Raw genomic sequence first — 13,855 nt, 5'->3', positions numbered from 1 at the left:
CTAACTTCCATTGGAGTGATGTTGAGTTTGGGGATATTTCAGAAGAGAGAGCAAAAACATCTGAAATCTGCAGCTTGGCATGGGAGAGATGACTTTCAGTTCATTTTCTCTCCTCTTCCCATTCTTCTTTATTGGTCTGACTTCTCTTGCTGATAGGAAACAATTTTTCTGCTGTCATAATTTTATTACCCAGAAGTGAAAAGATTGGTTCGTGGCACCTTTATCTCACGGGAGAACGTATGTAGCTTTGCTAGGGCTGGCTTGTACGTTCTGATTTACCCATTTCTCTGTTTCTGCTCAGTGAAAATGTTGTAACACATCAGCGTTAAAGGCACCAAGGCTGAAATCTGAGGTAGGAGAGAATTGCAGATGAATTCCTGTTGTTTCCATGCTAAACCTAGCTTACCAGGAAAGTGTTCCTGCGAAAGCAGTGCTGTTCTCAGAGGTGTTCCCAGTCAAAGGGAATCACAGGATTCATTGCTTATTGTTTTGCTAATGCTCAGAGCTCGTGTAATCAATTTGCAAATGTTTTCACCCCTTCAATTCTAGATCTGAAAGTTCTTGCTGTTTGCTAATCATGTGTCAGATTAAGTACCTGCAACTTTTCTAGCATTGGAAGCAAGGCTGACTTCCAGCCCTCTCTTTCTTTAGCAGTACTTGCTCTGCTATGGCAAGAAGAATAAAATCACTGAGTTTAGAGTGTAGAACTCAGGGATATATAAAGGTGGGAGCTGTGGGCTGTATTTAAGCCTGTAACCTTAATAGCATAAGCCCTTTGTGCTTTGGAAGTAACTTACACCTCTAATCTGGGTGCTGCAAGTTGTTCTTAAAGAAGGTAAATCCCCACAAAGTGCATCTCCTCTGGTCTGATTTCTGCCCTCAGACCTTGGAGTTTACCGTGGTTTTGGCAAAAAGTGATCCTGAGTATAGGAAGGGCTGTTGCTGAATGAGAAGGGCTATATTTTCTGCCCTAAAACAATCTCTTCCCACTTGCTTTCAAGGGAAGCCGATGTTTGACAGGAAAGAAACCACATATCTGTAGCTTTATGTCACATATCCAGTTAGTGCTTTTCTCCTCTCTCAGAAGGCAAATGAAGCTGATGGGACTGCTCATGTTTTAAGTGAAATGTGCTTTTATACCCATTTGGTACCTGATGTGGTTTAATCATTGGACTTTAGCTTGTAGAGCTTATGGCTTGAGATAACAGCTACAGATTCATTTGTGCAAGGAGAACAAACCAAAACGTTATCAGTAACAATTTATCTCCCAATTTGTTTCAATTTCTCCATTGTGTGCAGGTGTGGTATAATCCCGAAGGTTATCACAGCCTTCCAGCCTATCTGAACAGCTTGAACAACTTCATTCTTCGGGCTAATCTGCCAAAAAATGAGAGTTCCAGATACGGTAGGTGTCCCTTCACATGAACAGGTAATTTCTCCCCACTGGGGGACTTCAGTGAGGTCATTTTTTAAAATTCCAAATGATGCAGATTCCTTTAAAAACAGCGTTGAGAAACATGAATAAATCACATATTTCATTTGTCTGTGTCAAAGACCCGAGGGAGCTGGAGAGGGAAGACCCCTGCTCCTATGTAAAACACTTGCTTCATCCAAGAAGTGACAACGGTTGCTATTTGATTTATTGCTTCTCGTTATGGTACTTTTGATTGGTGCCTCTTATTTATGCATAGAAAGGCTACTTCAGGTTGTTTGCAGAATGCTCCCCTGACTAATTTTCTGTGACAAATGCTGTCCTTCCAGCCAGGTTGCAGCCATGCCAAGCCCCCTCACCTCAGATACCTGCTGTTCCGGGTGGCAGTGAGATAGCTGAGAGTGTCTCTTGGCTCCTAAGACTACTATTCCTCAGTGATGTGTCTGAATTTAACTATAATGGAAAAGGCATCTGCTGAAGCTTTGAGTGCCATGCCACGAATTCAAGACGCAGCAGAATGCTGATTACAAGTCAAAGCAGCGCATCTCTCTCCCCACCTCCACATATTGATGCGCTGCGGCTCCCCTCACAACAAGCAAAAGCGGCGCCTTGGCTCCGCCGCCATCCTAGCAATAAAGGCTTGTGCCTTTGAGACTCACAGGGTGCCCTCGAGGTCAGAAGGTTCAAGCTCTTCTGTATGCACTGCAAGAGCACGTGGCAAAGCTGCAGTCCCTGCCAGGGTGCGGAGAGAGGAGCTTCCAGCACCACGAGCATCCCAAAGCATCTGAATTATTAAGCAGTGATGCTCACCCCATCTCTGAATTCCCAGCGCATGTGGTAGTGGGAGCAGCAAAGGCTTATGTGAACAGTCAGAAAGTTTTCACAGGGAAAGTTTGGTATCAGCAAAACAGCAATTTTCAATGGGAAAGAATAGCAGCAGTTTTTATTCCATCTGTCCTGCTGTGTATGCGTGGTTTTTTTTTTTTTTCTGAATGAAATGCTTAGTAGTAAACGAGCAGGCAGATAATTCTCCACTTCCCACTAATGGTCCAATTCATAGAATGGGGGAAGTAAAATGAATGGATGAGGATAGCTCCCCTGGGGTAGTGTAAATCCAGTTTGAAATACAATTGAACAGACGGTCTGCGTGGTACGTCCCTGGCAGCTAAATCTATTTGTTGTTGTGACAAATAAATGACAGCTTAAGAAGCACTGAAAAGGCCAGATAAAAGTGTGTTGTCATTTCAGCAGTTTGAAAGAGGTGCCAGTCCTGCTTTAGTACATTTGACTTAGCATATCTTTAAAAAAAAAAAAAAAACATAAAGAGCTTTCTACCCTGTCACTAAGCAAGTCATAATAGCTTTTGACTTACGTATATTGTGCTTTCTCTTCTCTCAATCCCAACCAACAAAAAAAGAGTAAGCATTGAAATGGAAATTCTGACTTCTAGCCTAAGCTTCAGCACAGGGAAATCGCTTTATAGTGAAGCATTAGCAGATTAGACAGACGGTATCTTTCTTTCTCCCCCTTTTAGAGAAGGAAAACATTTCCTGGCTGTTTGTGGGGCTCTATCAGCAGCCTCAGATTTTAATTCCATTTTGCTCACTGATGACAAGGCTGAGGATTTTTTACCCCATGGAATGTATTTCCTAGGGGATCTTTCCTTTCGAATCTATTTGCTTGGTTTGGCACCTGGTCGGCTAAAACTGCAGTCTACTCTTAGCTGGCCCTCGTGTCAGAGCGTTCTGTCTTAGGGAAAATAGCCCCAAATACTCCTTCCTTGTATAGCTGCCAAAAGTCAGGCACCAGAGGAGTTTAAATTTCAGAGTTACTGTGTTCTAGCACATCTTTTTGGATTTTATAGCAGCTTGAGGTTCCCCAGCACCCGCTGAGACCTGAGGAATTCATATACGTGCCTACATCCAGGTGGAGAACCTCATTTTTAGGCATAAAATTTATCTTAAGCCCTTTCCCAGGTGCTGGTCTGACCATGGCTCTGGCCTTCGCTGGAGGTTGGAACTGTCCCAGCAGAGCCCCCCAGGTTCCTCCCTGTGATAGTTTTTATGGGCACAGATTGCCTCCGAACAAAGCAATTTCCACTGGTTCCTTTGGACAAAATGTTTTTCTTTGTTTGTCTCAGCTGCATGAGACAAAATTGTTCTTCTCACTGTAGAAGTGTTCTTGCTGAAGTGAATGATACAGCCCTTAAAGTTGGGCAGGTGCAGAAGCAAAGCCTAGGGTTTGAATTTCATAGCTGCTGAGCATCAAAGTGGAGTCATAGGAAAATTGGGCCTCTCAAAATCCTGCCCAAGGTCACACTGAGATGATAGAGCAAAAACAGCTTTTGGTCTGCTTTTCTTCTCTATTCAGTCCTCTGTATTACTGTCAACCTCAAGAACTGAGGAAAGAAACTTTAAGCTAGCTACTTTTAAAATTTATTTTCTTTTTGGTTTTGTAGGTATTTTCTTATCAGCTCACCCATATCCTGGAGGACAGAGTCAAGAACAAGTAATGTAAGAAGATTCATTTGGCTGATGCCTGCATTGTTTAGCTTCAAAAGAAGCAAGCCTGCTTCCTGGAAACCACTAAGCAGCCTAAATTACTAAATATCTCCCTCCAAATGTGAAAACTGCTCTCATCTTGCCTTCCTTGCCTTTATGCATGAATGGCACTCTGTATGCCACAGGATGTGTAAGGTTTTTCTGTGGGATTCTGTATAAATCTGGGGGTCACTGACTGATGTTGCGGCAGTCATATGACTGATGTTGCGGCAGTCATATGACTGAATGCTGTAAGCCCTTTTTCCTAGGCATAATAACCACTAACAAAGGACACTGGAACAGAATCAGGTCCTTTATGCTTCTGAGCTCTAAGCAACTCAACAAGGGAAGCCTACCGCTTCGACTCACCATATATACCTTTCTCTACTTTCTCCCCAGGCTCAACAGCTTACTTGATATCATAGTTTCAATGTCTGTTCTGGTTGGCTACTCTATCACAACGGCAAGCTTCGTGCTCTATGTGGTAAAAGAACATCAAACCAAAGCCAAGCAACTGCAGCATATTTCAGGCATTGGGATGACAAGCTACTGGGTGACTAACTTCGTTTATGATCTGGTAAATAATTCAAACTCTTAAATGCATCGAGAGTGGCATTCAGCAGCAGGAGGGGAAAAAGTTCTTTATTTAAAGTTGGTTGACTAGACTTATTAATATTATCACTACCAAGAGTGTTATGTAGTAATTGTTCTCAAAGGCACTGAAGACGATTAAATGTGAACCGCAACACTGGATTGTGCTAAGCAAAGGCATTCCTTCTCCCTTGAGTGTGTGCAAAACACTCAGCACATTTATATGAGAGCAGCACAGAACAGGCCAGGGCTTGATTTCGACTTTATCATGCAAGCAGCAAGCAGCTTTTTTGTTAGCTTGCAGGACTGCATGAGTTGTCAGGTGGGTTTTATTCATCTGGGGTAAAGATTTGGGGCTTGAGACTGGAGCCATTTTGGAAGCCCTGGGGCCACGGGGACATTAGCAGACATCTCACAGCTGACAGTCCTCTACTGGGCAGAATCCATCGCTTAGTTGAATACTCTCTATCTATTGTACATGTTTTTAAGCCAGGAAAAGATACTCATGTAGTTCTATGCCTTCCAGGTCACGAGCAGGTTGCTTTCTAGAGTGCTGCACTGTGCTGTATAGATTTACTACCACATTCCTAGGGATAGCTGAGCTCCTCAGCACTGTGCTGCATTATGTGGCATAGACATGCCCTTGTACTCTCTGAATTTTAGTTTCTTTGTGGCAAAGAGGGTTAATAGCACTTCTGGAAAGCATCACACACACACCATCTGTAGACTAAAGTGCTTTGTGTCTTAAGAATTATCTTTGGTGCATGATGTCAAACCCTCACAAAGCTAGAGCTCCGCAAGCGCAGACTATCTCTGCTCACGAGCTTTGGCACTGCCATCTGTGCTGTAATGGTGATCAGCTCCACACACCCTATGAGTTTCCATCAGTGCAGTTCTGCTAGTGCTAAAATCCCAGCAACAGCATCGATTTCTGAAAACAGAAATTCTGCAAGTGTATTTGAGTGGCTGGCCCCTCTTTGATGCAGTCAGAGCTAAGGGCTGAAATCCCCCGGGGTCTGTCAGCCATGGCCATAGTCTGGCGTGGCACAGCCTCCTGAGTCATGACAAGGGGGCTGGAGAATGGGGCAGGTGTGTTTCTGCTTCCCTGATCCAAACCCTTGCTCCAGCACTGCGCATTTGTAAATCAGCCTGTGGAAAAATCCCTGGAGTCCTTGCCACAATCAGTATTCAGTGGGCTGAAACTAATCCAGCACTCTCAGCAACTTGATATTTCTCAGTGAATCCCCACCAGGAAATTCTGTTAAATCCCAAAGCTGAGGAAAAGAGGAACCTCTTGAGGCAGACGCATGGTAGGTCTATAGCTTGACACAACACTGGGGAGACTGGATTTACAGGGAGCAAGGCTAACAGAAAAACCAAAGGGTATTTTTCCATTTATGTCTGTTTTTCCTCTTTTTTTCCTCTCTTTTTTTTTTTTTTTTAAACATTTAGCCTATTCAAATTGGGTTCAAATGCAAGACTTCCTAAATAAGATTGAGACACTTGTATTTAGTTTCCTTCAGCTACACCAGTGGAACCCAATTCAGAGTTTGCTGCTTCTGTATCATTCTAGAAAAATTCTGAAGAATTATTGTCCTAATAACATATTTGTAATATCTTTCTACAGGTACTTTTTATGATCCCTATTGGACTCTCGATAGGAGTTATTTCATTCTTCCAGATACCAGCATTCTGCAACAACAATAACTTACTGGCAGTATTTCTTCTGTTGCTACTCTTTGGGTAAGTGTGAAGCAATTTAAATATCAGTGAGGAACTGAATATTGTAGGCTGCTGTGATTTGGGATCCAACAGAGGAATGCATGGGCTTTCTTCTTCAGTGTCTACCTAGCAATGGTGACTCCTTCCAGGAACAGTGAGCTAAGCTATTGTCATGCCTGCAAGATCTTTGTGAGGATACAAAACATTCAAGCTCACAGTGACAGCTCAGGCCTGTAAACAGATATTTACTGAACTATTATGAACTTTTGAGATGCAACAAGGGGAAAACAAACAAAGAAAAAACAGGAAAATTCTGGAAAACATAGCAAAATTGTTTCCCTGACTTTAAGTCCTCCAAGCCTAGTCTATCTGCTTTCAGTCAGGGCTACCTATCATGATCTTCTTCCAGATCTAACAGATATCAAGCCATTTGTCCTCCATTAAGTTCCTGTACTATAGGAATCTCATCATTTGCCAAGGCAGAACTGTTAAGTTGTCCGAGGACTTTAGTTATTGGTTTTCAATTGCTCTTTGAGTTACTGTTCAATTGCTCTTTATGCTGTTGGGGATTTATAGATATGCAACATTTTCATGGATGTACTTGCTGGCTGGAGTCTTCAAGGAGACAGGAATGGCCTTCATCGTTTATGTCTGCGTCAACTTGTTCTTTGGCATCAATACCATCATTACGCACTCCGTTGTGTTTCTGCTCTCCCAGGAAAAGGCTACAGACCAGGTAGGAACCCCAGTGATAATACCAAGCCTTGAGTGAAACAACAGGAGGCTTCTTAATGAGTTTGGTGGGTTTGATCAGGTCCTTAGCAGCTGGCTATTTTCAAGGTATTTCTGGTTGACCAAGCAGAGGACGAGTTGCAGACTACAGGGGCTTATCTGTTGACGGTGTGAGTCGCATACAAATCCTGTTTGTGTAGATCTGCTCCCCCAGCAAAGGTGAACATGGTGGTGACAGAGAGAGGAATATAACAAGAGAGGTCAAAAACTGCCCTTGCTGAGAAAGGCAGGAGGGCGTGGATGTCTGATACGAGGTTGATGGGAACTTAAACTATTGCTCAACTCTTGCAGTGCAAACTTGAGAGTGACAACTAGATTTCATTGCGCTGAGTGTGAAGTGTGCTGTGTTAAGCCCAGCAGTGGCTGTCTGTCATCTCGATCCGTAATGCAGTCACCTTCTCCCTGAAAGCATAGAAAATGACTCTGAGACAGTGATGATTCCTGAAAGTCAAGCCTTGTCTTAAATAGAGATGGCCCTGGGAATCTGGAATAAAATGCAAAGTGTACACCTTACATTTAGTTGTTGGTTGTTGTTGTTTTTTTTTTAATAAAGGGCACTTGCTTTGTAAAACAAGAGCTGTGTTGGATTTTGCTCTGTAGCTAAGCAGCCCCCTAGACTTTAGGGATGTAAGAATATGATCTGCATTTATGCCTCTGTGCCCCCGATGCAGGGAGTCAGTCTGTCCCCATACAAATGTACAGCCTTTCCACTTTGCTGTGTGCACTAATCCTTTCTTCTGCTAGAGATGTACCAAATCTATGCATACAAGGGCATGTAGCTGGGAGACTGGGCACTCAGCTGTTTTGCCATGAATTAACTGGAAAAGTCTTTATGTCTATTAGAGCCAGATCTTATGTTTTATGGGAATGTTTGTCTGAAAAAAAAAGGATAGGACAGTGCTCCAGAGGAGTGGGGCTGGAGAGCAGTGGGTTGGTGCAGTGCTGCTAATTTCGAGCAGCTGCAGGACTCAGCTCTGGCTCATGAGTGGGTTTCTGGCTGCTGCGTGCACTAGGCTCCTGCAACAGGAATTGGATGCTACTTACTATGGGTGATCACAGCCTCCGAGTTGCCTCTTGACTTTTCTGACCTTGTGTCTGTGAAATGAGCTGTCTCTAGAGCTCTTTGCTCTCAATTTATCTCTGCTCTGAGACACAAGCAAATCCCAATGTAATTGTTACACTTCAGTTCCATAGTGAAACCTATGAATTTATTCCATGAATAAAAACAGTGACTCTGCTCTTGTGGTGTTGCTTTTTTTTTCCCCAGGGCTTGCGTGATCTTGCTGAAAACTTAAGGCACGCCTTCCTTCTGTTCCCACAATTTTGCTTTGGCTACGGCTTGATTGAACTGTCGCAGGATCAGGCACTGCTGGGCTTCTTGAAAGCCTATGGAGTGGACTACCCTGACAAAACCTTTGAGCTGGACAAGACCACGTCCAAGCTGCTTGCCATGTTTATCCAGGGCACCGTGTTTTTTGTCATTCGTCTGGCAGTTCACGATGGGATGATTCAGAAGGTCTGGAACAGCACATTGGAGTAAGTAACATCTGGAGTATCTCGATGAGAATGGACTGAGCCATCACTCAGTGGGTTCATTCTGGGCTCTGACACCACCACTGTCCGTTATGAAGCCCATGTATTTCCCAGACATTCTGCAAACACAGAAGAATTTTTCTCTGGCAGCAATGCTAGTACCTACCAGTAATTAGGGTATCTGCTAATTAGGTGTGGGTTACCAGAGTCCCTTGCTAGTCCTTGCTGGCTCAGGCTGCTGTCCTTGTTTCAGGCCTCTGGCTCTGGTGGGCTGGTGTTCAGCTGGCTGGTGAGAGGAGTCAGCTCATTGAGAGCCTCTTCTTTCATCCGGGGAGAAGCAAGAACCTGTCCCTGGTGCTGTGAGTGTATTCACAAGGCAAGGCCTGCTCCAGCTCAGAATATTTGCTGAATAAGAGGAAAAATGAGGCAGAAAGGGAACACTGGGCTTCTTGAATTCCCTGAAAAGATTAAATAGGAAAAGAGAATAGAAACTGCAAGCCTATGTATGTTTGCGTATGCCTTGGGATCTCACAAGAAAGCTCCTCAGTGCCCCAGACATACAGACCTACTGCTGTCTGTGACTGCTAAAGGATAAGGGCATAATAACCCTATTTCCCCCCCTCAGGTTCCTGTTTGACAGAGTGCATGGCAAAGCCCCACTTCTGCTGTCTGTGGCTGAAGAAGATGGGGATGTTCAGGCAGAGAGGATCCGAGTAGAGTCTGGCAAAGCTGACTTTGATGTGGTACTGCTTCAGAACCTCACAAAGATCTACCACCTTCCTCACAAACGCATTGTGGCTGTGAAAAACATCAGCCTGGGGATTCCTGCCGGAGAGGTAAGCAAGTTGGTTAAAGCTATGGGGAAGGACACTGGGGCATGTCCAGAGTCCCACCAGCATCTTCTCCCCAGTCCTTGCCACTGTCCCAGTGTGACTGGAATGGTTTGTTCTGCTCTGACTTCTTTCTTCCTTCATTCACCTTGCACTTTTTATATATTAATTCTTGGGGCTGCAGTAGCAAATAAAGGCTGCTGGTGGATTTTGATCACTCACTTAGGAGAAAAGATGGGAGCACATGGAGCATCTCTGTGACCCAGAGGAAAATTTATGGGGCCTCTGGAGACCAGATCCTATCCCAGGCTGTGCAACTGAATAGTGGGAAAGCTTGGAAGTACTCCTGAGTATCACTGAACCACTGGGCATATGAAAGGACTTACAGTGCTGGGCAGGAGGACAGCAGCCACATGTGAGCAACGTGGTCACTGAACTTTTTGGCAGAAGATTTCTCCAAACCACAGCTGGCAGTGAGGCTTCTCAGTGATGCAAAAGTCATCCCAACACTGCTGGGGTTTGGGGTGCCATTCCCCATCTGTCACCAGAGGCCATGGCCCTGTGCACAGATATTGTTCCTGCACAGACCTGAGGTGGGGGATGAGCCTTGGATGGATGCCCTGCCTCTGGCTGGGTCCCAGCACACAAGGATTTTCAAATCAGCTGTGTGTTAATGATATCAAAATAATAGTAATTATCAGCACAGTGGTGATTGCTTATGCGACATGCAGTTGTGTATCTCTGGCTTTAGCAATAAAATGCGGATTTTAGCATGAGATACTGAACTGCACTACAGGGAGCCGGTTCTTAATCTTATTAATGTAGTGCATTAGTGAGATTATTTGACGAAAACCTTGTGTCACGTTAAGGTTTTACCAATGACAGAACAAACCTCACCCACCTCATTCCTATGAATAGCTCTGTTCCTGTCAATGGGAGGTCTGCACAAATGAGATGAGCGAGACTTGGCCTGTGAGGCGAGCTCACTGTGAGAATGCACCTTACAGTATAAGAAATGACTCTATTAGAGACACGTCCTTGATTCTTCACCATATTAAACAAACGGTCCTAATATACACTGCGATATATTGTACCATAAACAACCTCCATTATAATGTTTGTATGCTCCAAGTATCTCTGCCTCTCTTGCAATTTATCTTGCTCAAAAGACCAGAGAAAAGAAGTGACAAGCTGCACTGAGCACTCATCTCGGTGCAATATTTTTGCATTATAAATACAGCATGGTTGCATTTCTACCTTTCTTTCTCACAACCCAGTGCTTTGGCTTGCTTGGTGTGAATGGAGCTGGGAAGACAACCATCTTTAAGATGCTGACAGGAGATATCGGAGCATCCAGCGGAAGGTTGCAGGTCCAGGATCATTCTGGGTATGCAAAATGTGATTTCAGGGGAAGGCACGTAAGCTAATCAGCCTGAGAATGGTTTATAAGGCTGGATGGCGAAGGAAAGGAAATATGAAGGTTTGAAACAAAGCCAAACATGCAAAACAGCAAAAATAAATAAGGCAGGGAATGTAACCCTTTGAAGATGGCACAGTTTCTTCATTAGAGTTTGCATTTGCTGTCATAAGTTTGCTGTTCTCAGTGGTGTTTCTTCCACTTCATTCACTACAAATGGGATCAGACACAAACCCACAGACCAGAAGGACTCATCTCCAAGCGTTCTTTAATGGGAGTAGGCTTGGTGGCAGCTACACTGTCTGAAGGGCTGATGGAAATTGGAGACTTACGTGCTAGACAATGTGGCTCACAAATACAGTTCTTTGCAGAGCTGAGGGCCTAAAAGTTGAAGATTTGCAAATTCTTAGCGTTTTCCTTTAAGGCTTGGGGAGGAGGTAGGAAGCAGGAGATTCCAGAGTGCATTGGCAATTTGGTGTGTTTAAAAAGACTTGCTTACTTCCTTACAAAGGTCCTTGAATGACATCACTGAGGCACACTGGTCTCTCTTTGGCTACTGTCCTCAAGAAGATGCCTTAGATGATTTGCTGACGGTGGAAGAGCACATGTATTACTATGCTAGACTCCACGGCATCCCAGAGAGAGAGATCAAAGGAGTAAGTAAAACCAAAGCTTGACTTTAAGCATTTTCTAGTTATCAGGAGCCTTTACATTGATTTAATTAGTCTGTCAATGTAGATGCATACTGGTCATTAATTCTTGGACTCTGTTGTGAAATTAGTTCTCTTCCACCCCTAGATCGTGCTCCAGCTTCTCCACAGGCTGAATCTGATGGCCTACAAAGACAGAATTACCTCTATGTGCAGTTATGGCACCAACAGAAAACTGTCAACTGCTCTGGCTCTCATTGGGAATCCATCTATTCTGCTGCTGGTGAGAAATGGGGGCCTTGTTGGGTGAAAGCTGAGCAGATCTCCAGGCAGGAGGGACACTTGAACAGTCTTTGTAGACACAGGCTGCAGGACACTCCCCAGATGTTCATACTGAATAAAGTAGCCTGACATCATGCGCATCAAAGGAAAGTTTAGATTCCAGCAAGCACATACAGATTTGATTTTCCAGCAGGGAGAGGGAGGTGATTGTCCCCCTCTACTCAGCTCTTGTGAGGCCCCATCTGCACTACTGTGTCCAGGCCTGGGGCCTCCAGTACAGGAAGGACGTGGAGCTCTTGGAGTGGGTCCAGGGGGGGGCCACTAAGATTATGAGAGGGCTGGAGCACCTCTCCTTTGAGGAAAGGTTGAGGGAACTGGGCTTGTTTAGCTTGGAGAAGAGAAGGCTCCGGGGAGACCTCATTGTGTCCTTCCAGTACTTGAAGGGAGTGTATAAACAGGAGGGGGAACAGATGTTTATGAGGAGTTTATGGGAGTACCATTTTCTGTGTTAGAATCTTTCAGAGGTCAAAAGTAGATCTTCTGTTTGCCAGTTAAATTTTCCTCATTCCCAGCTCTTTCTTGATTTGGTGCATTGACTATCCTGCATAGTCTTGCAAAAAGAATTAGCAGCCAAGGCTGCCAGTAAATAGGAGACCAAAGGAGCAACTTTCAAGATCAGAACATAAAACTTTTTTTTTTCTAGATCTGGCTTCCCCGTTCTTCTTTCCCTTTGAACTTTTCAGTTCTTCCATGAGATACAGCATTGCTAAAATATACTTTTTTGTGAGTTTATCACTTGCTGTATTTTAAATGTGGAGAGCTGTGGGGTGCAGTTGACATGCCCAAGGGATGGAATGCCATCCAGAGGGACAGGTTGAGTAGTAGGCCTAGATGAACCTCATGAGGTTCAACAGATCAAAAGACAACAAGGTTTTGTACCTGGGTCATGGCAACCCCCGCTCTCAGTACATGCTGAGGGATGTAAGGATAGAGTGCAGCCTTGCCAAAAAGGACCTGGGGTTTCTGGTGGATGGCAGCTAGACCTGAGCCAGCAATGTGCCCTCACAGCCCAAAGCCAGCCGTATTCTGGGCTGCATCAAAAGCAGTGTGGCCAGCAGGGTGAGGGAGGGGATCTGCCCCTCTGCTTTGTGCTGGTGAAACCTCAGTACAGGAGAGACATGGACTTATTGTAACGTGTCCAGAGGAGGCCACAAAAATGATCCCAGGGATGGAACACCTCTCCTCCAAGGACAGGCTGAGACAACTGGGGCTGTTCAGCATGGTAAGAGAAGGCTCTGGGGAGACCTGAGAGCATCCTGTCAGTGTCTGAAGGGGGGGCTACTGGCAAGAAGGGGACAGACTCTCTAGCAGAGTCTGCTTTGATAGGAAAAGGGGAAATGGTTTCAAACTTAAAGAGGGGAGGTTTAGGTTGGGTATAAGGAAAAAATCTTTTACAGGGAGGGTGGTGAGGCACTGGCACAGGTTGCCCAGAGAGGTGGTGGCAGCTGGACTAGATGACCTTCAAAGGTCCCTTCTTACTCGAAGGATTCTATGATTCTATTCAATGTTTCTAAATATGTTCAGTGCTCTAAGAGCAGTGTTAAATAGGATGCTTAGTTGAACATAAGCCTTCCTTGCTCCAACTTGTATCCAGCCCAGCTGGTCTGTGGCCAGAAGTGACCACACCAGCCCTCTGATAACTTTTGTGACATGCAAAATCTCAATAAAAAGAAAAGGTGGGGAATTTTTCCCTGTACTGACTGCTGCATGAACCTAAGCTGTTTGTTTCTGCCTCATATAGTACAATACCCTTAAAAATAACAATCTGGCAATTGGAAACCAGCTAACAATTTTATCAGCAATGCATAAAGTAGAAGGCAATGTACTGTCTTTCATCTCTGGCTCATTTTCTTTATAAATGGAGGAATGGAGCACATGTTTTGTCAGGATATGAGAGAAGCAGAATGCAGATTCACCTAGGAATCAATTGCTTTTTGGTTGCTTCTTGTTGAAGATTATACTTCTGGTGTTTGTGGAAATATAAAGCACCAGGGTAGGGTTGATCT

The 13,855-nt window shown here is 44.4% G+C and overlaps 1 protein-coding gene across 3 annotated transcripts in view; it reads left to right on the top strand.

The window, feature by feature from the left end:
• ABCA12 (ATP binding cassette subfamily A member 12) overlaps positions 1–13,855 on the top strand; it is a 102,092-nt gene that overhangs the window by 84,299 nt on the left and 3,938 nt on the right. For all 3 annotated transcript variants that reach the window (XM_025152382.3, XM_015289304.4, XM_015289303.4), the window contains 10 exons: positions 1,300–1,405; positions 3,891–3,945; positions 4,372–4,549; positions 6,191–6,306; positions 6,862–7,021; positions 8,345–8,613; positions 9,236–9,446; positions 10,718–10,827; positions 11,369–11,513; positions 11,656–11,790. In XM_025152382.3, coding sequence (XP_025008150.2) covers positions 1,300–1,405; positions 3,891–3,945; positions 4,372–4,549; positions 6,191–6,306; positions 6,862–7,021; positions 8,345–8,613; positions 9,236–9,446; positions 10,718–10,827; positions 11,369–11,513; positions 11,656–11,790 — 1,485 coding nt within the window. The remainder of the gene's footprint in view (positions 1–1,299; positions 1,406–3,890; positions 3,946–4,371; positions 4,550–6,190; positions 6,307–6,861; positions 7,022–8,344; positions 8,614–9,235; positions 9,447–10,717; positions 10,828–11,368; positions 11,514–11,655; positions 11,791–13,855) is intronic.

The sequence above is a fragment of the Gallus gallus genome, chromosome 7 (assembly GCF_016699485.2).
Source record: "Gallus gallus isolate bGalGal1 chromosome 7, bGalGal1.mat.broiler.GRCg7b, whole genome shotgun sequence".
Classification (NCBI taxonomy): Eukaryota; Metazoa; Chordata; class Aves; order Galliformes; family Phasianidae; genus Gallus; species Gallus gallus.
The sequence above is the reverse complement of the archived record's forward strand: the minus strand, read 5'-3'. Positions and strand labels throughout refer to the sequence as shown.